The sequence below is a fragment of the Camelus dromedarius genome, chromosome X (assembly GCF_036321535.1).
Source record: "Camelus dromedarius isolate mCamDro1 chromosome X, mCamDro1.pat, whole genome shotgun sequence".
Taxonomy (NCBI): domain Eukaryota; kingdom Metazoa; phylum Chordata; class Mammalia; order Artiodactyla; family Camelidae; genus Camelus; species Camelus dromedarius.
In genome coordinates this window covers 113111807-113138590 of record NC_087472.1, presented here as the reverse complement: position 1 = coordinate 113138590, position 26784 = coordinate 113111807, and the positions used below count along the sequence as shown (strand labels likewise).

Here is a 26784-nt window from a genome sequence, read left to right as displayed (position 1 = left end):
CTGAGTCGTGAAGTATCTTTGATGAAGCATCTTTGTTACACTGGGGACAAGCTCCATCTGTGCATTTTCCCACAACCAAGGAGAAGAAAGATGTTGTGCACGGTAAGACTTCTGCGAAGTTCCAAGCTGAAGCGGGCATGATGAGGTTAAGGATCTGGATGAGTGAATGTGGACTGGTGGCAGGTGGGGGACACATGCCCAGCTCCCTGGGCAAGTCAGCTTGATGGGAAGGGTCACCATGATTTGGTGGATGGTCAGTAGCGTCACCTCCCCCTGCAGAGGGCAGAGCGTGGACTGGGAGATGCAGGAAGAGGTCCATAGGGCCCTCCCCGACTCAAAAGGCTTCATTAAAACATCCAGAAACACAACCTCTACTCCGTGGAGAAGTGCTGCTTGAGTGGCATCAAAGGACGTTACCATGAGGGGCAGACCTCATGGATTATCCAGAGAACATGTTAGTCGTTACCTTTCATGGGATGACTGCAGTCACGTCCCAAAACAAAGCCATCAGTGAGGAGATGGGTGGACTGGAAACGTGGCCAGTGGACATGGAAAAAGTTTCTCTCGCTGCCATTTCCCACGGGGAGGTGGGGAGAGGCGTCTGGCAGGAGGGACTTGCTTATGCGAGTTGTTAGCATCCAGATGTGGACAGCATCAGATGCAAAGCATAAAAACAAAAGAGAAAAAGCCACCATTCTGCCCTGAATTCCTCTGCAACCTTCCAAGGGTTCCCTCCTGAAGAGAAGAAAGAGAAATTGGACTTTTCTCTGCCTTACATTTCCTTTGAGGAAGTGTTGTGTCTCTGTGCCCAGATGCAAAGGTGTGTCTGGAATGCAACTGATTTCATGGAGAAAGGGCTTTTAAAATGAGTATTTTATACCGTGCAAATTCCAGCTGTCAGAAGGACCAAGAGATGGGGTCACAAGTGTAGTTCTAATATAAGAAAGTTAAGACGGGGCAGAGAAGTTTCTTTATGTTGTCCTGAAAGACTGCATTTTAATCCACGCACAGCATATCTTGCTACCGAGGTGATAGGAATCACCACTCTGATAAACGTCCCTTGCAAAAGCGAGGCTGAAAAGTGTCCAAGGTGATATTAGATAAAATTTCTTACCAGCCACCTCCTTATCAAGGGACAAAGGTGTCAATGAAAGGAAGACGAACATGAATTCATTCATTTCCTGCGGTATCAGAGGAAAAAGAGACTTTTCTCTGGGTTAAGTAAACATCGCCAAGGTTCAGCTAAGGAGAGAGGACTCAAAAATTAAGGAAAATATCGTATCCAAGGTCAAACAGACAGCTCAAATTAGTGTCTCCCAATATCCCTTGTGACAATTATCTTAAATTAAATATGATACCGTCAGAGGGGACAGTGAAGACACAGAATTAATTGGTGTCTCCTGGGTCCCAGAGGAAAAAGCATATTGTAGAGGACAGACACAAATCAGAGAGTCAGTACCAGCAGCTGGCTGGGCATCCCTAGGGGGAATCCATTAGTGTCTCTGGACATTAATGTCCAAAACTGTGTGATTTTATGTGATAGTAACTACAGCAGACAAGAAAGCAGTAATCATCACCACTGACTTCACCACCACTATTCTTACTCACCATCACTATCACCATGTCATCATCACCACCATCTCCATCAGCATCAGCATCACAAACACCACCATCACTACCATGGTCATCAGCAACACCGCCATCTACATCACCCATATCAGCACCATCATCATCACCACCACCACCATCACCACCATCTACATCACCTACATCAGCACCATCACCATCACCACCGTCTACATCACCTATATCAGAACCATCACCACCGTCTACATCACCTACATCAGAACCATCACCATCATCACCACCACCTACATCACCTACATCAGCACCATCACCATCACCATCACTACCATCATCACCACCTACATCACCTACATCAGCACCATCACCATCACCACCATCTACATTACCTACATCAGCACCATCACCATCACCACCATCACTACCATCATCACCACCTACATCAGCAACAAGGTCATCCCTATCATACCATCACCACCATCATTACCATTATCACCACCATCACCTTCATCACTGCCATCGTCATCGCCAACCTCATCACCAACACAGCTGTCATTCATCGAGACCCCACAAAGTACAAGATGTTGTCCCACACTGTATTCCTCCAGCCAGCATTTTTTATGTGCCAGGGACCAGGTGGAGGGCTAGGGAAACTGCTGACATGGGTAAACAAACCACACTACAGTACAAGAGGTGGGTGAGGCAGAAGACGGTAAGGAAGGAAGGCGTGGAGGCACTTGACTTCAGGGCAGCTCCCTTAGGGTCTGCAGTGGATGCTGAGCAGTCTAGGGTGAGTAGGATTTGGACAGCCAGGAAGAAGACAGACCACATGGACAAGTCTAGAGCAAGTGGGAAGACGCATGGATGGTACTGCACCCTAAGGGTTAAAGCGGGTGAGGCAAGAGAGCGGGCATTCTAGAAAGGGGAGGCCAGCCAGGAGGATGGGTTATGGACCAGGTAACAAACAGGCAGAGGAGTGGCAGCAATGCAGAAAAAGCAGTGAGCGTTTCAGAGAGACGTTTAGGAGGCAGACGCACAGTGCCCAGTTACTGATGAGAGACAGAAAGGGAAAAGATAAGGTGCCAAACCCACCAGGGAAACCTCAGGGTCTAGCCTACTGCTGGGAGGTGGTGGCACCGCTGACCAAACCAGGGAGGAGGAAGATGCCACGTCCAGTCCTGGATGTGCTGGGCAGGCAGAGGGGTCGAGCTCGCAGGAGTCTGGGGGAAAACTCTGTTATCAGGGAGAACCAGCATACGGTCATGGATGCACTGTCCACTGTGTCGGGTGAGGTGTTATAATACACTGAGGGTGACAGCATGGAAGGGGACAGTATAGAAAGCGGAAACTACACGGGAGAGAACCAAACGATGCCGCATCCTGGGAGGTGATGACAGTGAACCTTATAAGACAGCTGCTTAAAGACATGGCTTTTCAGTGTTTGTCATTATTTTGCTAACTCTGATACGTGCACTGTTACTTGACGAATGTGCCCTGCCAGCTACAATATAAATTCCACACGAGGAAGAACCAAACGTATCCAACTATCTTAAGAGAATTATTTGCCAAGTGCCTGCTCCCAGTGACAACGATGCTTTAAGGTGTGGCAGTGTGCCCAGGAACCAGCCAAATGGTTGTGGGGCTGGTTGCTAGCTCCTGCTGCTGCTGCTTTCAAAGATTAATGGTTTAAGAATGTAGCATTTGAGAGTCTGCGACTCGTAAATGTTAACTACTATGTGTAAAAATAGATTTAAAAAAAATTTCTTCTGTTTGTGCAGGGAACTCTATTCAATGTCTTGTAATAACCTTAATGAAAAACAATATAAAACAAATATGTGTATGCATATATATACATTATACATATGTGCATGACTGGGACCCTGTGCTGTACATCAGAAATTGACACATTGTAACTGACTGTATTTGAATTAGAAAAAAAGAATGTAGCATGTGATAAAGAAGAAAAAGTAGCAAAAAGAAAAATAAAAACTGAAGAAGTGTCTCATCTTTGCTAAAACTGGGCATTCCTGAACATTTGAGCTACACCTGAGTAATAAAAGGCCCTCCCACAGTCCTTTCCTCGTGACCACAGCAGACATCACTAATCAATCACGATCATTCTCATCTCAGGGTGCCAGGCAGCCAGAACCAATCAACCAGCCTCAGGAGTGGAAACTCACTTGTTTACCCATTCAATTCATGTTTTCCAGTGTAGACAGAGCACGTACCACCTTCCAGCTGCTGCTACAAAATTAATTTCTTTTGAGGCATATTTATGAATGGATATTAAATGAAGCTGGATGCTTTATGGTTATCTTCTAAGAGAAATACACTTTTTTCTCCTCTGCAGGTGAGGATATAACTGAGTCAGGGGGTGTCTTTTTCACCCTGGAAGCTTATTTAATAGTTGGTTCAGGTAGATGTTGTGTATCCAGGTTGGTCTATAACTCTGCTTTGGAAACTACCCATTTGGGGAGAAAAGTATCTTTAAGGCGTAACGTAAACTTGGTGGCCCTGGTCACTTGGAATGGTATAGACTGAGGGCTGCCAAACACTTTGCAGAGAGCCAGGGAGAAAATATTTTCAGCTTTGTGGATCACATACTCTCTTGTCAACTTCGGTCAAACACAGCCACAGACAGGAAGGGAAAGGGTGGGCATGACTATGTTTCAGTAAAACTTTATTCGCAAAAACAAGCAGAGGGCCAGATTTAGCTCAGGGTCTGTAGTCTGCAGACCCTTGGTCGAGACCCTCCTTGGAGGTGTAGAGAGAGAACCTGGGAATTCCATGACAAGCAGCAGCCTTCTGGTGGCGATCTGTGACTTTTGCTTATTTCAATCTGTGGCTGATCTGTGTGTGATCTCCAATTCCATTTGCATCACGTTGGGAAAATTTAATGTTGGAGAACGTGGAACCCTTTTGTAATGGGTCATCAAAGAGATTCGCCCAGAGTCAAGAATAAATTCCTTTTTGCTCAAATGTAAATCATATTTTTATTGGGTGATATTTCCTTTCTACATTCCAAGGCATATCGTTTGCTTTTTTTGACAGATGAAACATGAATGATTTGTTTGATGGGAGATTATTCTTTCATTTTGTTTTAAAAGGAAACTAGTATCGATTTGTGTGTGTGTGTGCATGTATGTGTGTGTGTGTAAGAGTGTGTGTGTGCGTGTGCGTGTGTGTGTATGTGTGTGTATGTGTGTGTAAGAGTGTGTAAGAGTGTGTGTGTAAGTGTGTGTGTGTGAGTGTGTGTGTGTGTGTGTGTAAGAGTGTGTGTGTGTATGTGTGTGTGTGTATGTGTGTGTGTGTGTAAGAGTGTGTGTGTGTAAGAGTGTGTGTGTGTAAGTGTGTGTGTGTGTGTGTGTGTCTTCTTTGCTCTTCCTACCTGGAGTTTGACTTCAGCACAATACGTCACGTTCATATATTCCTGCTACCTCATTTTCATGGGTTCCCAGTCATAATTTTGTTTTTCCCTTTCCGATGAGTACAAGGACTTAGAGCCACATACGTTCTCTTACTGTTTGGGCCGTATTCCAGAGATTTGGGACGCCTTCTGTTTCCATTTCATTGTTGATGAAATGTTTCATTTCTGGCTGTGCAACCTCTGTCTACACACTGCACAAGGGCAGCTTTTGAAAATTAATATGCGTTTGGGCATTTGGAAATTCCATTTTGAGTCAGCACAATTGGGGGGAGCGTATAGCTCAGTGGTAGAGCGTGTGCTTAACATGCATGAGGTCCTGGGCTCAATCCCCAGTCCCTCCATCAAAAATAAAACCAAAAAGTAAATAAACAAAGTATTTTTTAAAGTAATAATAATGATGATAATGATATTATTACTACAGAGATAAGTATATTATAGAGACAAGTAATATTATAGAGACAAACAGCAGGTTTGACCACTGCTGCCAGATGAGCGGATACCACATGTGACCCCTCTACCCAGCCCTGGGTACAAGGTGAGAGGGCTTTTTATGACTGTGTCCCTAAAGGAATCCTAACATAGCCTCATGTTTAACTTTACAAGCAGAGGACGCAGGAAATTAGCTCCAAACGGGAAGGGTCATTCTGCAAGGGGAGGTCGCTGGTGGCAAGTCCACCTCCAGACGACGGGAGGTCGGATCTAAGACGGCACATTTAGGAACCGCTTGCCTTCACACCACCCCCCCGAGGTTCTCTCCAGCATGGACACGTGAAAAGGCACCACCAGTTACGTGCTCAAGACGCCAACACTCCGGGGACGAGCCCTGGCAGGTGTCTGACGGGCCAAAGCCCACGCCTGGAATGGCATTTTGGCGCAAGAGCAAGGACCGCTTAAGACAACCCCTGGGAACCCGAGGGGAGCCACCCCTGGCCAAGCCCAGGCTCATCTGCAGGCGTTGGGCTGAAGACGCATGCCAGCAGGAGGCTAGAGAAAGAACAGGGTGGAGTCAAGCACAAGCGGCCACCTGCCAGGTGCTGGAAGGTGATCTCAGGTAAGGAGGCTCGCTCAGGAACACAGAGCAAGGCGCCCGACTCCCCAGACACGGAGAGAACTCCACTCGCAGCACCACGAGGCAGGCGTTGCAACATCTGTGCCCTGGGTCCCTGGGCAGCGCCCTGCATCCCGGACAACCCTCTTCAGGCCAACACGGCTTCACCCAGTGGTCAAATCAGCACGCAGATGAATGGTCAGCGTGGAAAAAGCACTGTGTAGGACAAGGGAAAGGGGTCCACTCGTGGTCGGCTGTGACGGGTACCAGATTCCAGGCTCTCCGACCGGCACCGTGCCTTCATGCCTTTGGCGTCCTCATTCTCTGTGTCCGAGTACATCTTCAAGGGGGAAAGTGAGTAAGCATTTTGGACACAAACGTGAGGATTCTGGACGCACACAGGAATGAGAGACTTGCCACCAATAGGAGGTAAGTTGGGATATGCTGATGACATAAGAGGACGCAGCCATAAAAGTAAAGACTTCTGTTCATTAACAAGGAAGATGTCCCTAACGGACAGAACGTGGAAAAGATGCCAGGCACAAGGAAGACGTTCTTAATGGATATAGACATAATAGATGGATATATATGGAAATACATATATAATGGACATATATATAATGGATATGTATAATGAATACATATATAATGGATACATGTTAACATGGATATATATATATAATGGATACATAATGGAGATATGTAATGGATAGATATAAAGTATATATAATGGATATATCATATGGATATATATAATGAATATATGTAATGGATACATGTGTAATGAATATATATAATAGACATATATAGTAGATATATATGGATATATACAATGGATATCTACATACTGGATTATATATACTGGGTATATATACAATGGATATGTATATAAACTGGATATACCTATATGTATATATATAATATACATAATGGATACACATGTAACGAATATATATAATGGATATATATAGCAGTTACATATGGATATATAGAATGGATATCCACATAGTGGATTATATATACTGGGTATATAAAACGAATATATATATATATACACACATACACACACATACAATGAATATGTATATACAATGGATATATATAATGGGTATATATAAGGAATATACATAATGTATATATATGTAACAAATATATATAATGGATACATATAGTAGTTATATATGGATATATATATAATGGATATTCACATAGTGGATTATATATACTGGGTATATATAATGAATATATATATATATATATGATATGTATATATAGTAGATATATATAATGAGGATATATATAATTGATACATACATATAATGGATATATATAAAGTGGGTATATATATAATAGATACATATATCTATATGGAAACATATAATGGATAAATATACAGTGAATATATGTGGATATATATAGTGCATATATATAGTGAATATATATATATATAATTGGTATGTACCATGAATATACATAATGAATATATGTATATTCATACATAATGGATATATAATGAATATATATATAATGGATATATATGGATCTAATGGATATATGTAGTGGATATATAAAATGGTATGTATAATGGATATATTGATATGGGCATATATAATGGATATATATAATGAATACATATATAATGGATATGTATACATAATGGATATATATAATTGATATACATATAATGGATATATATAGTGAAGATATATGTAATGGATCTATACAATGGAGATATATAACGGATACATATATAATGGCTATATGTAATGGATATGTATATGTAATGGATATATACATAATTGATACATACATATAATGGATATATGTAATAGAGATATATAATGGATATGTAAAATGGAGACTATATGTAATGGATATATACAGTATGTATACTGGATACATATATAATGGATACATAATGGACATATATAAAGGATACTATATATAATGGATATATATATAATGGGTATATATCATGAATATATATAATGGATATATAAGGATTTAATGGCTATATATAGTGTGTGTATATATATATAATGGATATATCGATATGGGTATATATAATGGATATATACAATGGAGATACATAATGGATACTTATATGTAACGGATGTACACAGTGGATATGTATCACTATATATAGATATATATAATGCACACATACATATAATGGGTATATACATAATAGAACATTTAGTGGATATATACAATAATGGATGTACATGTAATAGGCATACATAATGGATATATATGTATAATGGATACAGAGACACATCCTGGGGGACAGCTGGGGTGTTGCTTCCTCATGAGGGTCATGTTCTGGATTTGAAGAATGCAGACCCTTCCTGCCCATGGGCTGAGGGAACCCAAGACACCCCCTTCCAGTTCTCAGGCCACACTCAGGTACTTGGGGCATGTACGGGTCCCTCTGCTGAGTTCCCACTGCTACACCGATGCCACAGAGGAATGGTGACCACAGCCCCCTGGTTTCCCACCCTCATTCTGTCCCATCAGCAGAGGCGTGCAAAGGCACCTGTCTCCCACACCCCTGCAGACAGAGGTGTGTGTACCCATCTCACTGGGGACAGGACACTCTACAATGCACAAGTCCGTGTCCCTGAAAGACCCCGGGGCCATTGACACCCACCCTTCTCCCGTCCGTCAAGAGGCTTGAGCTGTTTTTTCTGTTTTCCCGCCCACCCGTCTTCTTTCTGTTTCCCTGCCTTTCTCTCCACCTTGCCCCATCTGCAAGGGTCTCTCTATATCTGGGCTTATTCCTGGACTCTGACTTCAGATTTAACTTCTCCATGTATCAACTGCATGACAGCGAGGTTCTTCCCGAAACGTTCCGTGCTCCGGTTTCCTCGCTGGTAAAACGGGAAGCGTGGTAATACCTCCTTCCTAGGACAGGACCACTTTAATCGCTACAGGCAGAGTTTAAAGCCCTGCCCGCTATGTGACCAGTCTCCGACACGATGCACGTATTGATTCTAATGACCGTAATTCCTAACAAAGAGTGGTCTGGTTGTCTCTTTTGCTGAAGCTCTTTAACTTCAGCAGCTTATTAAAGGCAGACTACACATTCTGGTTTGCCACAGACAATTCTCATTTATCCTTTTTGTGGGGGAGGGGCCCTGATGATCCTTCTCAGATTCCAAAGTGCCCAGATACAGAGCTGAAGGAGAAACTGGCAAGTGGGTGGTGGGTTGAGGACTCAAAGGTCAAGAGTTTTTCATGGGGGGGCAGAAAAGTAACAGAAGTAACATTTCCAGAATAATTTTTAGAGACAGTAACATAAGGAGGTTCCCTAATGACTGAGTTTAAAAGCAAAGAGCATCCTGAGATGTTTTTAAAGGAAGACATCGAAACGAATGTCCTCTGTGATGACCACCCCACAAAGGAAAGAGGAGAAACTCAGGAACAGAAAGCCAGATGGTGCAACAGCAAGTGAAAAATATTGCACACTGCATAAATTATTGGTGAAGCATTACTACACATAAAATACGCAAACAACAAAAACTTACTGCATCAACAGGTGACTGGATAAAGAAGATGTGGTATATTTATACAATGGAATACTACTCAGCCATGAAAAGGGATAAAGTAATGCCATTTGCAACAACATGGATGGACCCGGAGATCATCACACTAAGTGAAGTAAGCCAGAAAGAGAAAGACAAATACCGTATATCACTTATATGTGGAATCTAAAAAAAAAAAAAAAAAAAAAAAAAGGCAAATTAACTTATTTACAAAACAGAAACAGTCTCACAGACATAGGGAACAAAGTAACAAACTTATGGTTACCAGGGGACAGAGTGGGTGGGAAGGGATAAAGTGGGAATTCAAAATTTGCATCTCTTGGGGAGGGAGGGATGGAAATGTTCGCTATCTTGATTGTGGTGGTTTCATGGGTGTTTACGTCTATCAAAACTCATCCAATTGTACGTCTGAAATATGTGTAGTTTACTGTACAGGAACTCTACCATAATCAAGGTGTTTTTCTAAAAAAAAAAAAAAAAGAAAAAAAACAAGAACCTACTGTATAGCACAGGGAACTATATTCATTTTCTTGGAATAACATATAATGAAAAACAATCTGACCAAGTATGTATTTATACATGTATGTATATGTATAACTGAATCACTTTGCTGAAACTAATGTAAATCAACTACACATTAATAAAAAAAATTTTTTTTAAATAAAAAGTTTCATCTGTAGAGCACAGGAAACTGTTCAGTATCTTGTAATAACCTTTAATGAAAAGAATATGAAAAAGAAAAAAATGTTTTTAACTAAAACAATTAAGAAAAAAATAAAAATATACTATTGGTGAAGGAAATAGAATTGTGTACACAGGATGAGAATGAAAATTCTTCCCTGTGGGATTTTTTTTTTCCTTTAATCTTACAAGTATTTGCAGAGGGCAGACAATCTCGCGGTCTCATGGAACTCACCTTGCTGGCACTTGGAGAGGTTAAGATTAATCATTGCCCGAGCCTGAGCCACAAGGCGCCCTTCATGGGGAGAACACAGTAAGACCAGACGTGGCAGATTTAATGTTCGGAAGGGGCTGTGCTGCAACTTCTGGAAAAGACATGATGACCTTCTAAACCTTCTAACTGCCCCCAGGAAACTGTCTGGCCGCTTGTCTGATCTGTCTAGCCGGGCATGCCGGCTAACTGGTGAACTCGGGACACTAAATGAAAGATGAAAGGAAGAGACTCATGGACACAGAAACAAACTTATGATCACCAAGGGGACGGCGGGGGAAGGGATACACTAGGAGTTTGGGATGTGCAGATACACATACTGTATATAAAATAGATAAACAACAGGTCCTACTGCACACCACAGGGAACTACAATTTCTTATAATAAACTATAATGGAAAAGAACCTAAAAAGAAAAAAATATGTCTGTCTATGTCTAATTGAATCTCTTGGCTGTACACCTGAAATGAACATTGTAAGTCAACTACACTTTAATTTAAATTTTTTTTTCTAAAGGTGAAAGGGAGACATTCTACAAAACACCTGCCCAGTGCTCTGTAAAACTCTCAAGGTCATCAAAACACAAGAAGAGTCTGAGAAATGAGGACAGCCCAGAGGTGTCTAAAGGGAGGAGGCCACTAAGTATGGATGTAGCATCCTGGACGGGGTCTTAGAGGACAGACGGGAACAGAAGAGAGACATCAGGTGAAAATGAAGGAACTAAAAATGTAAGGTCTTAGGGATAAGAGATTCATCAAATTCTGTCACTGTGACATATGGACTTCAGTAAGATAATAACAACAGAGGAAACTGGGTGCAGGGTACGTGGGAACCCTCTGCCGCCTTCACAACTCTTCTGTAACCTGGAAATGCTCTAAAATTAAACGCCTGTTTGTTTGTTTGTTTGTTTTCAAAAATGACATTAAATCATTCACTGTCACCTCACACCTGTCAGAACAGCCATCATCAAAAAGACCACCAATAACAGATGTTGGCAGCAAAGATGTGGAGAAGAGGGAAGCCTTGAACACTGTTGATGGGAATGTAAATTGGTGCAACCACTGTGGAGAACAGTATGGAGGTTCCTCAAAATGGGTACCTAAAAAGAGATCTACCATACGACCCAGCAAACCCAGTCCTGGGCATGTATCTGGAGGGAACCTTAACTCAAAAAGACACATGCACCCCCTGTTCACAGTAGCACTATTTACAAGAGCCAATATATGGAAACAACCTAAGTGTCCATCGACAGAGGACTGGATAAAGAAGATGTGGTGTATTTATACAATGGAATACTACTCGGCCATAAAAAAGAACAGAATTTTGCCTTTTGCAACAACACAGATTTGGAGGGCATTATACTAAGTGAAATAAGCCAGACAGAGAAAGACAAATACTGTATGTTATCACTTCAATGTGGAAACTAAAAAATACAACAAACTAGTGAAATGTAACAAACCAGAAGCAGACTCACAGACACAGAGAACAAGCTAGTGGTGACCAGTGGGGAGAGGGGGTTACATAGAGGTGGGGGGAAAGGGTTACAATGGGACTATATGAAGTCATGTGTCTGAAACATCTGAAAATTGTAAAAGCATGATAGGATTTAAAGAATCTTTCATTCAATTAAAAAAATACATGGATCACAAAAATGACCAAAAATTAGAACTTAAAGAAAATTTGAGAAAGGAAAAAAAAAAAGAATCCACAATCATCACTCAATGCCGAGTAGCTCTGCAGCCCACCCCACCCCCTCATCTGTGCACTGCATCCTGTTTATTTTGTTCCTGGTGGAAAGCCTTATGTTCTCCACTTTCTGGAGCTTTCTGCCTTTGAAATCAGTCACCTGAGATGGTGTTTTGGTGGGGCTGGAAGGGCCCCAGTTGAGCAATTGGAATGGAACGTTTGGGACTGTGGGCACATTCGGGGTGACACAGGTCATTAGCCAACCTCGGGGTTTCCCAGGGAAGACTACCTTATCATCATGCACCCGGGCTACCAAAACTTTTACTGCTCGAGTCATTACATGGCGAAGAAAGCTCTCTTACTTGCAGGAAATTGTCTTCATAATTAACCACCCCTGGCCCTGCAAAACCAAACCACAAAACACTAATAAAAACTGCACCGCCACAAAAACCAAACAGCAAAATGGCCTCACAACACTCCAATGAACCCACGTGGAATAGGTGACAACTTAAATTCCTCTTGTAAGGACTGCAGGGAGGGGAATGCTGCTTTGCAGATTTCAGCAGTGACTCACACAAGCCAGGGCGAGATGCCCTCACCCCAAGTCCCGAGTGTGATCTGACTGCAAATGCAGTGTCTGTCCTCTTTCTAGTAAGAAGGAGACAGGCCTCCCTTGCTCTGTGTTCCACAGTTTTCTCCATCAAGTGTATCTTCAAGACCAATTTTACATCTTTTCTATTCAGCCATCCTGCCGGCAGGAGCTTACTCAATCCTTATGTTTTAAAATTTATTTTTATTGAAGTAGAGTTGATTTACAATGTTATGCTAGTTTCAGGTGTATAGCATAGTGACTGAGTCATACACATATTTTTTTCAGATTGTTTTCCATTATAGGTTATTACAAGATATTGATTATCGTTTCCAGTAGGACCTTGTTGTTTACCTATTTTATATATAATCATGTGTATCTGTTAATCCCAACCTCTTTTAATTTATCCCTCCGTCCCCATCCCCTTCCCCTTTGGTAACTGCAAATTTGTTTCCTATGTGAATCTGTTTTGTAAATAAGTTCATTTGTATCATATTTTAGATTCCACATAGAAGTGATATCATATGGTATTTGTCTTTCTATCTGACTTACTTCACTTAGTAGGATCATCTCTAGGTCCATCCATGCTGCTGCAAATGGAATTACTTCATTCTTTTTTATGGCTGTGTAGTATTCCATTGTATAAATATACTACATCTTCTTTATCCAGTCATCTGCAGATGGACTTTAGGCTGCTTCCATGTTTGGCTATTGTAAATAGTGCTGCTGTGAAGAGTGGGCTGCAGGTGTCTTTTCGAATTGTGTTCTTGACAATACTCTGCTTGTGTTATTAGCATGTCTGCTTATTTCCTCAAAACAAAGTAAAACAGAGAATCAGGGAGGGGCCAGAAGGATTAGGTAGGGCTCCCCTGGCCTCATACCAATGGGAAACTGCATGGACAAGGCCCTCAACAGGCTGAAGCAGCTTTGGGCTGGGGGGCAGAGAACCAACTCTGCAGAGTGTGGGACGTCCACTCTGGAAAGCACCCCGATCTGTCTAGACGGGGTCCGGCGAGTTTGTAGGGAGACCTGCGAAGAGAAGCGCAAGACCTGACCAACAGCCACCAAGCGACAGGGAGGTGTGGTTCACACCAGCCATGCCCACGGGAGGTAGGTCCCGGCACTGAGAATGACGGCCCACCACCACCACGACTGGCGGGACCACACTCTGGGGACTCGAGCCTGGATGCAAATTCAGCAAGATTGAGGTTGAGGACCACTGCCAAACCACCTCCATCTGGCCAGGTCTCAGCACCTCCCACCTGTCTCGTCGTGACCACGCCCCCCCCAGCCATGGACCTCCCCCTGGGGTCTCCATGGACAGCTTCTGATATTAAACAAATACAGCATTGCTTTCATGTTTGGTTCAATGCACAAAGAACTAGTTTAAAAGGATGCTCGTGTGTGCGCGCATGTGTGTGTGTGTGTCTGCAGAATCAAGGGCTCACCTCCTCACTGGACCTGCCCCCCCACCCCTCGCGGGAGTGACCACATTCATCATGCTGGTACAGACCTGCTCCCCTCCCTGCTCAGATCCTCCCTACAGTCATTCTGGACATGGCATCCACCGTCCGCAGGTTCCCCATCTCAGCTGCAGACATTGGGGCTCACCCGGCTCCTGTCCAGACACCTCCCTGGCCCCACGTCCATCTCCAGGCCAGGTGACGCCTGAGCCCCACTGACCACCATCCGCTCCCTTGCGAGAGCCCCGCTCTAAGAAGCAGAAGGACCAAAACAAGGCCGGCCGCCCCGCCGGGGACGCACAGCCCCACCATCGACTCAGAGAGGGTCCGCCCTTCTCTGAACTCAGATGCCCGGGGCTGCCCGGACAAAGCAGCTCAGTTCATGCATTTACTTCGTGTCTCGTGATAGAGAACTGGGAGCAGACGGAGCAGTGGGGGGGGGGGGGTCACCAGCTCTGATGTGCGGGACTTGCCTGCTCTCCGAAGGGACACTGCCGTCCTGGGTGATCAGAGGCCATCGCCTGGCCCTCTCCAGCGCAGGGTTGCTGCCAAAGCTTTCCCCCTTTCATCCATATAGGTTAGGCTGAACACACCCTCTTGGCTCCAGTGGCCAAGCTAGTGACGGGCATCTCTTCTATTGAACATTAAGGCATCAGGCGTGGGCTCGGACAGCACCCAAGAGCACTGGAATCGGGAGAGATGCCACGGACATGTGGGCAAGCCCCGGGCTGAACAGGCAGACAGAGCCCTCAGGGACGCACGACGGAGCAGCACTGAACCTGTCGGACCCAGCACCGCTCTGTTTGGTGTATCGTCCCATCGAGAACCCACAAGAACTGGAAGCACCTGCCGGCAGGTGCATCGACGGTGCCCGAGGGAAGGCGGGCCTCCGAGGACCCGGGAGACGGAAAAGAAAGGCAAACGGGTCCCTGTTTCACAAGGAATGCCTTCCCCAGGAGAAGCCCCCACCGCAGCATGGTTGCTGCCATTTCCCACTCTCTGAGGAGGACCAGAAACCCCCCTCCCCAAAAGAAAAGCACATTAAAGCAGAGACATCTCTGCGCACGGCCGCGCCCGCCGCCCAGCCCCGGCTCCCACGTCGGGTCGCAGCCCCGCCGTGAACACGGCTCAGCCCCGGTGGAACAGCCATCTGTCTACCAAGTGGTCACGTACCTTTGTCATTCAGGGTTTCTTCTTTTATCTTCCTCACGACTTCCAGGGCTTTGGCATCATTATTTCCCGCTACGAGGAAAAGAAAAGGCATTTTTCAGAGGAAGGAAACGACCCCTCATGAAACAATGTTTTCTTGAGGTGCCAAGTACCTCCTTGCGGGCTGGCGGTGGATGTGACCCTCAGCGCCTGGGGTGGGCTCAGTGTTTCCACTGAAGACCCATTTCCGTATGCCTGAACGGGCCACAAGGACACGTTGCTCTGACATTTCATTTTTTAACGATTCCAGGCACACATGTTGGCAGCACCATGACCACGGAGACACCCAGAAGAGCCTGAGCATAAAAATGTCGGCAGAAATGTCAGCCTAGACACAGAACTCCCTAAGCAACACGTTTTGTTGTGTTTTTTGTTTTGTTTTTGGTTTTTAAAGGAAGTATAATCACTGAAAGTGTGCCGATTTCTGGTGCACAGCACAAGGTTTCAGTCACGCAAGTACGTACATATATTCATTTTCAGATTCTTTTCCATTACAGATGACAAGAAGATATTGAACACAGTTCCTTGTGCTCTACAGTATAAACTTGATATCTATCTATTTTATATATAGTAGTTAGCATCTGCAAATCTCGAACTCCCAGTTTACCTCCCACCCACCTCCTTTCCCCTTTGGTAACAGTTTGTTTTCTATGCCTGTGAGTCTGTTTCTGTTTTGCAAATAAGTTCATTTGTGTCATTTTTCAGATTCCACACATAAGTGATCTCATATGGTATTTTTCTTTCTCTTTCTGGCTAAGCAAATTTTTAATACCTTTTTAAAATTTTTGTTTTGAGCATGGAGTATTTAGATTTATTTATTTTTAATGGAGGTACTGGGGATTGAACCCGGGACCTCGTGCATGCTAAGCACGTGCTGTACCATTGAGCTACACCCTCCCCAACCTTCTTTTTTTCTAATACAAAATCTTCAACTTTTTTTTCTTATTTTTAATGCTGTGGGGGGGGGTGGTAATTAGGTTTATTTCTTTACTTATTTGTATTTTATTTTACTTTTTTAACAGAGGTACTGGGGATTTGAACCCAGAACCTCATGCACACTAAGCACACGCTCTACCACTGAGCTCTACCTTCCTCCCCCGGAACTTCCAAAGCAACTTTTGGTCCCACTGCGCTCCTGGGTGACTCAAGCTATAAAAACCATCTCGGGACATTTCTACCATCAGCTCAAGAACCCCGTAAAAATCGGCAGGTGCGATTCCAGGAACGTTCATTTTGAAGGATGGCCATGGGTGTCTTGTGTAAGAGGAGGGCGCTATGGTTAAAAAAGACAAGGGCATTGGGGGGCAGTAAAGTTAATGAGGTTTCTTTCATGGCTGAGCAGGTGGCAATGAGGGTACAGTGTGAAGAATGGGGGTGTTGCGTTTCCAAACGTCCCTGAGCAGACAGCCCTCGGTTTCAGGTGCGCCCAGTGGGGCTGGTGTGCCCGGCGGGGCTGTGTGCCCAGCAGGGCTGGTGTGCCCGGCGGGGAAAAGCTCAGTAGACCATTTCCCAGGCACCAGCTTTGTGAAGAGCTCGGCCTGGGGCAGCGTATCGGCCCCTCTGCAGGGTGAGCCAAGCCTGAAACTCCCTGAGGGGTGAGTGGTGGGAGAGCTTGGACAGAGGGCGATTGGAGCTGGCAGCTGGAGAACACAGGCGTGCGTGTGAAGTCTGGGGGCCCCCCACCCCCCGAGAACCAACAGGTAGAAGGAAGACACCAGCTGAGCAGCCTGGGAGGGGCACGTCCAGCCCACCTCGCCCTCCCCGCGGCGTCCAGCCCCGCTGCTGGTGAGATGGAAGTTCTCTCGGGTCAGACCGTCTTAAGGTCTCCAGGAAAATACACCGCCAAGCGCAGCTTTCCAGGGGCATTTCTGTTTACAGACACACTGCTTCCTCTGCACACGCTAACGAGGGTCTTCCCTGCCGTTTCACTCTGTATTACAGACGCCGTGTCACTGACAACTGCCCCAGAGAAATCTATACCATGGCCCTTTCCAAAACCAAAAAAAAAGAGAAGTGTTTACAGCCAAGAGTTGCAAATAAACACATAAGAGAGGAGCAGGGGTGAACCCAGTGAAATCGGAAATGCCTTCAGCTCCATCTGGACACAGAATCGTGGCCAAGGACATCTTCCCGATGGAACCAAAAGGAACACATAGGCTGTCGCTGCCTGGGAGGGGTTCAAAGTCACAGGCATCAAGACAACGGTCCTGCAAAAGCAATTCGCACCTCCGGCTCCCTGCAGGGAATTAACGTGATGCGGTTGCTAGGTTTTGGCTTGCAGAGTCTTCCGGCACTGGTGAGGGGTGGGGGCGGGAAGGCGTGCCTTCCATCTCTAAATATTCTAGGTGGTAAAGATCCCCCCCCCAAAAAAATCAAGGGTAAGCTGGGGCCACGGACACGTCTGAGCTAGTTTTTGAAATCTCTGTGATTTTTAAACATTCAGTTGCCATCTGCCACCGGGCTGCCCTCCAGTACTAAACTGTCTTGGCATCAAGGGCTGGGAGGGCAGGAACTCAGAGGAAGTAACAGAGAAGCCCCAACTCCCCGAAAAAGATATGAGAGGCCAGAGAAAGCTGGTGGGGGTGGGAGGGGTGGAACTGAGTGGCAAACTGGCCACGGTGCACGGTGCCCCTGGACGGGCAGGACACCCTGAGAACTCAAGCAGGCAGGGCTGGCACTGTGTGGGAGCGATGGTCGGGCACTTTGCGGAAGGGATGAAGGTCATCTTCAGCGGATGCCTCCTCTGAGCTGGGTCTGGAACGCTTGGCCATGTACAGTGGCTTAGGATCCGTCTCCACTCACGGAGTAATGACTGCTCAGGAGGTCACACTCCGCCAGATAGGAGGGGGCGCAGACATGGCAGGGTGACAACTCATACGTGCCATGTGTCCCACCGACAGGCCACCCAACTCTCAGGGGAACCGTGTCACTTGGGAAGGACAACCTCTCATCTCCAGAACCCCTCCCTGAGGATGGCACCCTGCCCATGAGATTTTAAACATCCGCAGAAAGCCACAGAACTCGGACTTGTTTTAAAAAAAAAAGGAAAAAAGATGCTAAATTAAAAAATAATAAAATAAAATGTCTAATATTCCAAAAAAAAATACAATAAAATAGATAAGTGACAAGTTCATACTGTAGAGCACAGGGAACTATATCCAATATCTTGTAGTAACTTATGGTGAAAAAGAACATGAAAACGCACACAGGTATGTTTCTGTATGACTGCAATATTGTGCTGTACACCAGAAACTGACACACTGAAAACTGGCTAGACTTCAATAAAATTATATTTAAAAAAAAAAAAAGATAAAAAAAAAAAAAAAAAGATTTTGAACCCAAACCAGAGTCAGCAGACTACAGACCTAGGGCCCCATCTGGCCGGTCGCTTGATGTAAAAAGAAAAAAACTTTTGTTGGAAGATGGTCCACCAACCCCGTTCCTTTTTAAAGAGCACTGGCCGTGGCTGCTTTTCTGCTTGTAAGGGCAGAGCTGATCATGGTGACAGACCTCTGACGGAATTTACCACTTAGCCCACACCGGAAAAAGTCTGGTCTAAAATCTCAGATGACCCTTCGTGAAGAATTACGAAGAAGAGCGAAGGGTGGAGCTCAGTGGCGGAGCGCGTGCTTAGCATGCATGGGGTCCTGGGCTCAATCCCTGGTGCCTTCTCTAAAAATTAGTTAATAATTACCACCTCCCCCCCCCAAAAAAAAGAATTATGAAGAAAGAAGGACTGTCCATCAAAAGAAACGGTAAGAACTAAGATGCTGTGAATTGACGGGACACTGAATAACCAACGAATTCGTGGCCATTCTATTATGTTTGACTTGGACCCAGACAATCCTTTCAAACCCTCAGCAAGTAACTGATTATTCTGTAAATACTCATCGCTTCGGGACTGAGGAAATGTGAACCTGGCTATACCCATCTCTTATTCTGTATTTAAGATAAAAGGGCATTGTGTGCAATGATAACATTTCATGACGTGACCTTGTATCAACCCATCATGGAAGAGAGAAAAATTGTCCCACTGAGGATATAGTCAATTATTCCCTCAAAGACTCAGGGAGGAGATGAGAGTGCCCATGTGACTGGACTGATGGGACGGTCAACGCTGTGCCCCACAGTGGAGGGTGGAACAGAGGCATCAGAAGCTCAGTGGGAAAGAAGGCACAGGCAGGTGAGAGGTGTCGCTGACTCTTGGCTTAACTCAACAAAGGAAGGATCCTGCTTGGGTGGGTACTGTTCCTGGTGGTCAAGAAGATCACCTAAATGAGGTGAGGACAGTCAGGGCTCCAGTCCTTGAATGCATGGGTGCCACACACTTAGTCACGTATGTTCACTGCATGTGTGTGCAGTACACACTCTTCACCCAACCACATCTCCTGGTGACTTTCCCAACTAGACCTCCTCATGACCTTTCCAACTAGACCTCCTCTTAAACAACCACACTAAGGCAAAAAGCACAGAAATGGGACTTTTTTTTCTTTGTATTCCAACATTGCCCAGTTTCATGAAGAATTAAGAAGCTGAAGATGACAGCCCTGGAGGAGTCATGGGGACAGACTAACCAGCTCCCCATCTTTGTTCAGACGGGACGGTCCCTCTGGGTCCAGCTCCACCAGCGTCTTTCCACCACTAGCCCAGATCCAGTTGGTCATCAGAGGGGACCTAGGACTTCCCATTCAAGAGGTGACCTGACTTTGACCAAGTCACCCAAACACCGGCAGAAACCCAAGACAACACTGGCAGAATCCAAGCTTGTCACGTCTCTAATGATACCACAGAGGCTGACTCACCACGGGAAGTCAAAGTCAGGGGGTTGGGATCCATCACCATCTCACGTTCTCCCAGCAAACTCTTGGGTTCTGTTCTGACCCTCTGCTCCCACACCCTAACTCCTGGCTGTTCTCAGGCCCCAGAGCAACGTAAACAGATTGCACAGTTGATCAGACGCTCCAGAAATACACCCTCAGATGCACCCCTGTCTCCCACAAGACCTCTTAATCTGCAATCAACCCACTGTCACCTAAGGAGACTTATGGACACTCATAAAGTTGGTCGTTCCAGGTTCAAAAGCTTTTAACATGTCTGCATCTATTCAGAGAAAGGGACTCAGACACATTCCTGAAGGAAAGAACCCTTCACTCTTAGATTCCAGCCACCAAGATAGTAAGAAAGACGACGTCTGTCATTTAAGCTCCCAGGTTTGTCATGCAATTTGGTATGACAGCTCTAGCAAAGGAATTCACATTTATTGTTGTTTTATGATGACTATTTAAGCAGAGTTTCCACTCAGGTCCAAAAAAAGGGTTGTCTCCATTCCCTGTTTCTTTGGTTTCTGAGTCTAACCCTTAACGTCTCCCGCATCCAACCGTTTGATCGGTAAGGACCTCAATGCTTACAGACACAAATGAGCAAACAGTAGTGTATGTCCCACGTGCTCTAAAGCACAAAGACCCGTCGTAGAGGGCAATCACCTATGATGACGTGCATGCCGAGCTTGGCCAGACACTTGGCGGTCGCGAAGCCGATGCCGTCCGTCCCGCCGGTCACGACAGCAACACGCTCGGGTTGTGCGGGGAAGACTGCGGGGAGAAGGAAAGAAGAAACCAGAGTAAGGCTGAGAAGCAGAGCGCACGTGGGCAGGAATGAAGCCACAAGGGAGGGCGTGACGCCCACGGGAGCTGTGGCTCGGTGTCTGTGGCTTCGCTCCTCTCGGATTCCTGCGGGCTCCCGGTGCGGGAATGTAAGACGGTGGGTTTGCCCTGAGTAACCACAGCCCGGTCAGGACACCTGATGGACAGTTGCTCAACCCCCGCGGACAACCCCCTTCCCCCAAGAATGCTTCCCAGCACCGCGCGCATCCCAGAGAGCACGTCCTTGGCGGGGAGTCCCAGTGACGCCTTTGGGCTCCCCGCAAAGTTCCCAGGCACCCAGCCTGGATTCTCCTCCAGGGATTCCAGCTGCATTTGGGGTTAGTTCCTGGGAAGATGGGCAGGATTCATAAAAATGCTAGTCTCGTAGGCTCTGGAGGTGTGCAGATAGTCGTCCCAGCACGGCGCTGCAGGAAGGACCGTACGGAGGGTCCAAGGCCACCTTCCCTGTGCAGACGGGATGTCTGAGGACCCCGGGTCTGAGACACGACGGGGGCATGGGTCTCCCAACGGGGCGACTGGCGGCTTCCCCACATCTTGTCACCTTGGCATCCATCTGTCCCCTCACCCCCCAAACATGCAGGGGAACAGGTTCTGAGGGCGTCCTGAGCGAGGGCAGTGCCGACTGTATACCCTGAGCTGGGATCCTGGGCTGCAGGGACGTCTTACAGCTCCGAGGGCGACCACCTCGGAAACTGTCTCAGGAGTCCCGACCCCCTGTCTCACAGCCAGCTTAGACAGGCACCGAGAGTTAAGACGAAAGGGACTAGAACAGACGTTCCCCAGGCTTCTCGATTTATGGCACACAGACTGCCCAGATGTGTTTTCACACCTCGGCTAAGGACAAACAAACCAAATTTAAATATATGCATATAATATTTGCTTATATAAATGTAACTGAAACATATGTTTATACTTAAATACTTATACACATTAACTTTTTTGTTATATAAAAATTATATATTTTAAATGTTAAATATTTTACATTTATTTTAGCATATTAAAATAAATTTAACATATAAATACATTTAACATAAATTAAGTAGGTTAGATAAGAGTAAATAGAATATGTAATTTAATAAGATACAGTACAAAAATAAATTTTTATTCTAACACAAATATTCACAAATATAAATATTTACAAACATTTAAATTTTATAATTATGTTTATACATTGTATGAATACATATAACATTCATAAATATTTATATTTATTTTAGGTTTATTGTTTTTATATGAAATTTTTATGTATTATATTAATATTTGTAACATTTTAAAGCTTATTTATTTTAGATGTGCAATATTCATACCCATTAAGTACTTTATACTTTTATTTATGCAAAAGTTAATTTATAAATTTAAAATGTTAAATATTTTGCTAATTCATATCAGTGTATTAAAATATATTTAGTATATAAATACATTTAACATATAAAATAAGTAAATAAGATAATAGCAAACAGGATGTATTATTTAATAAAATACAGTATAAAAATAAATACTTTCAACAAAAATATTGATAAATATATGTATCTATATTAAAATTTTACATTTATAATATCTACATACAATGTACATATTTATAACATATTTACTTTATCTCTAATATTTATATTATTTATATTTGTTTATATATCATGTGAATATTTGTAAGTATATTCAGTTTATACGTCTATATATAATATTTTATATTTATTTTATGTAAAAATTATACTCGTATTTTAAAGATTAACTATTTTATATATTTGATTTACATATAAACAATGTATTTAATATGCAAAGTGTATTTAATATATAAGATGAGTACATAGATAACAAACAGGATGTTATTTAGTAAGGCGGATAATACAAAAATAAAACTCTATTTTAACAGAAATATAAAAAATATGCTTATGTGAAACTGAAACATTAAATATAGAATATGTGTAAGTAAACGCTAGAGGCAAAAATTCAAAACTTGCTACCAGAGATAAAGAATTCTTTCAAAGGCTCGTTAGCATACTCAACGCAATTAAGGCCAAAACCAGTCAACATGACTGTAGCTCGACAGAAATTATTCAATCTAAACCACAAAAGGAACATTTTTCAGGTGGGGGTGGGGAGAGCTCAATGGTACAGCACAACCCTAGCGTGCACAAGGTCCTGGGTTCAAGCCCCAATACCTCTGTTCAAATAAACATATAAAAACCTAATTACTTCCCTCCACCCCCAATAAAAATACAAAAGAACAATTTTTTAAAAAAGGGAAAGAAGACACAGTGTTTCCGAGCACTGGACACCGTCGAATGTGGACCCCACGCTCCTGGACCCCCAGAAGGAGGCGGCGGCTGTTGAGTTATACGACGGGGCGGCTGGAAATCCTCCAGCAGGAGACAGTGCCCGAGGATTGCGGGCTCGATCTCAGTTCCCTTTTCTGTGGCTTTGTGTGTTTTCTGGCGATGCACAGAAATCACTTCCCTCACGAGTCACCGCTCTCTGGGGGAGCCAAGCTGTCCAGACATCCTGGGACCCCCTACACACACACCCTACTGCATGTGAGTCGGCCACAACGTCCAGCAGCCCCAACGGGGCGTGAACACGTCTGTAGCTTTTACAAGGTGACCGTGTGTGGTGTTTAATGTCACATGGACATTTCCCACCTCAAAGAACCAACCACAGGATGACCGAATAATGTTGTAAACTGGTTCACGGGTCCGTGGGATGTCACAAAATGAGCTGGGAGCCGGGATATGCGTGGGTTTCTCGCCTTCCCATGTACATGGGAGGTTTCAAGGCTGTGGACAAGAGGCCCTTGTGTCTCCAACACAAGGTCCCCAGGAGCTGCCTTTCTGCAGGTACTATTGGAAAAGAAGCCTTCACCCGCACAAAAAGATGCTCAAAATCGGTCATCAGTAGGGAAATGCAAACCAAAACCTAGTTGTGCCGCCCACAAAAAATAAAAATAAATACATTTTAAAAGAAAAAAAAAAGAAATCTCAAGTGAAGAGATCCAGATTTTCGTGGGCACCTGCAATGTCCCCAAACCTGTCTATTGCTAAGGAGAGTCTGCGGGAAATTGAGCGAAGGTATTCATAACGGCTCCCACGTGAGCAAGGTCTACAGTCCCTTCTCCGGGGCGGACGGCACTCAGAGAACCCCGAATCGGGCATAGGGCATTGGCCAGAAAAAGCAAGAGACGGCCAGGAGAGAGGCTGCCCCTTCCAGCCCCCCGAGGACGGTGTTTGCACCTCCACCACCTGCATCCTGCCACGTCACACCCACACAAAAGGTTCAACCACCCATGGAGGCCACACCCCCAGGGAGGGGATGAGAAGGAGCACCTGGGGATGGTGAGCGGAGGGACGGTAGGGAGAAAGGCACTGGACTTGAGGTCAAGGAACCCATCCCTCCAAGATGTGCTGAGGACAAGACGACCGTCCTGACGCTGGGAAACCAGGGCAGCCATGAGCCAGTCCCGACCTTCCCCAGGGAGTGGAGTTCCAGGGCAAGCGGCTGACACCACCCTCCTAGAACAGTCCGGGTGTCAGGCTGTCAAATCCCCAAGCCCTGGTCTGGGAGGTGCACCTTCCTTTGCCTTCTGCCGAGAGCCAAGGACAAGGATGTCACAGATCCTCCCTGGTCGTGTGAACATCACGGCTCCCAGGATGATTTAACACATCAACCTGGCCAGGCTGTGGGGCCCAGATACCTGGTCAGACATCACTCTGGGTGTTTCAGTGAAGATGTTTTGTTGGATGAGATGAACGTTTACATCAGTGGGCTTTAAGGACGAGAAGGTATAGCTCAGTGGCAGAGTATGTGCTTAGCAAGCACAACGTCCTGGGTTCAATCCCCAGTCCCCGTGTTTACATAAATAAAGAAATGTAATTACCTCCCCAGGCCACACACACAAAAAGTTAAATTAAAGAAAAAATTTCAGTGGGCTTTGAATGAAGCAGATTGTCCTCCCTGGTCTGGGTGAGCCCTGTCTAATCAGGTGACAGCCTTAATAGAATAAAGACTGAAATTCCCCAGGGAAGAGGGAATCCTGCTTCCACGCGACCTTTAGACTCCAACTGCAAGTCTCCCATGGGTTTCCAGCCTACTGGTCCACCGTGCAGATTTTGGGCCTGCTACACCCCAAAATTACATGGGCTAATTCCTTAAAATGAATCTCTCCATAGATAGATAGATAGATAGATAGATAGATAGACAGACAGACAGACAGACAGGATGGATGGATGGTTGGTTGGATGGATGGATGGATGGATGGATGGATGGATGGATGGATGGGTGGATGGATGGATGGATAGACAGGTAACTTGAAAGATGACAGACAGTACATGCATAGATGATATACTGAAAGGTGACAGATAAATGACAGGGCACAGATAGATGGATAGATAGCTCAGATAGACAGATAGACACAGACATAGATAAAGATGCAGATATAGTTTGAGGTAAGAAGTGAGCAATTTCTATTGTAAGTGTAGCACATGTAATATTTGGGATATGCTTATACTAAAAAAAAACAAAAAAGGCCTGTGCATTATGCATCTTCCGTCCACACTGATGGCACTGCTGCTGAGAGGGTGGATTCTTGAGCCAAATCTGTCCAAGCACATCCTGGGTGTTCCGTCCAGAACACGCTTCCTCATTTCGGGCAGCATCGGACAAACGTGTCCAAAGCTCTCAGTTCCGCCTCCGTTTTGATGACCGATGCCATCTCGAAATCCTATCTCCCTCCTTGCATTTCACCCTGAGTACTCAGAAGAAACTAGTCCACGCCACTGACACTGAGCTGAGAAACTTCCTTCCAAAACATCCAAGCGCACCACGCACAAGGTCCACGGTCCACAAAACACGGGGACACGGCTCAGCCGAGCTCTTTGCCACAACAGCCTCAGTTCCGGTGCCCAGTAACACATTCTCACCGAAAGCCCTTCCGATGCTCCCACGTCTGCCTCCATTCTGCTCCTGGGGACACAAGTCCACCTCTAGGACCCCCAAGGTTTCCCGGCAGTCTCCCTGTTCCCCCAGAGCCCTCCTCAAAGGCACTGTCCTCGTCCACATTTCCACCAGCACTGCCGACACCTCCTCCGTCCTGCACCTCAAACCCCCTTCACCTCTGCCCGCCACCCACGCTGCACCCACTTCTACATGTTTAGGAGCCTGTTCCCATGCCCTCCCACACCTGGATGAGTGTCCCAGGGCCATCGTAATACAGGACCCCAAACTGAGGAGCTCTCCCCAATTCACAGTGTCGGCATCAGGGAGCGTCCACCCCAGGCCTCTGTCCTCGGCGTGCGGACGGCGTCTTCTATGTGGTCCTCTTTCTAAGCGTCTGCGCCCACGGTTCCTCTCTGCATGAGGACCCCAGTGCCGTTGGAGGACTCACCCCAATGACCTCACCTTAACTCGGTCATCCAAAGGGACCTACTTCCAAATAAGATCACCTGCCCAGGTGTGGGGAGCTGAGACTCTGACACATCCTTTTTTGGGGGGGTGGGTCATGATTCCAACTGTGACAACAGGTGTACGCGTGCACACACACGCACAACCACATGAGGATATGCCAGCTCCCTGGGAGGGCAGGTGAGCTGGGCACCCTGCCCCCTGCATCTCCCGGATGGCAGTCAGTTC

General features: G+C 45.3%; 1 protein-coding gene across 5 annotated transcripts in view; it reads right to left on the bottom strand.

Annotated features, from left to right (window-relative positions):
- LOC105097381 (dehydrogenase/reductase SDR family member on chromosome X) overlaps positions 1-26784 on the bottom strand; it is a 225620-nt gene that overhangs the window by 181026 nt on the left and 17810 nt on the right. For all 5 annotated transcript variants that reach the window (XR_010379290.1, XR_010379291.1, XR_010379292.1 and 2 more), the window contains exons 2-3: positions 20986-21093; positions 15467-15535 (exon numbers count right to left, since the gene is read on the bottom strand). Coding sequence is in view for 1 of the 5 variants with exons in the window: in XM_064482645.1 (XP_064338715.1) it covers positions 15467-15535; positions 20986-21093 (177 nt within the window). In the remaining 4 variants the exon portion in view is untranslated. The remainder of the gene's footprint in view (positions 1-15466; positions 15536-20985; positions 21094-26784) is intronic.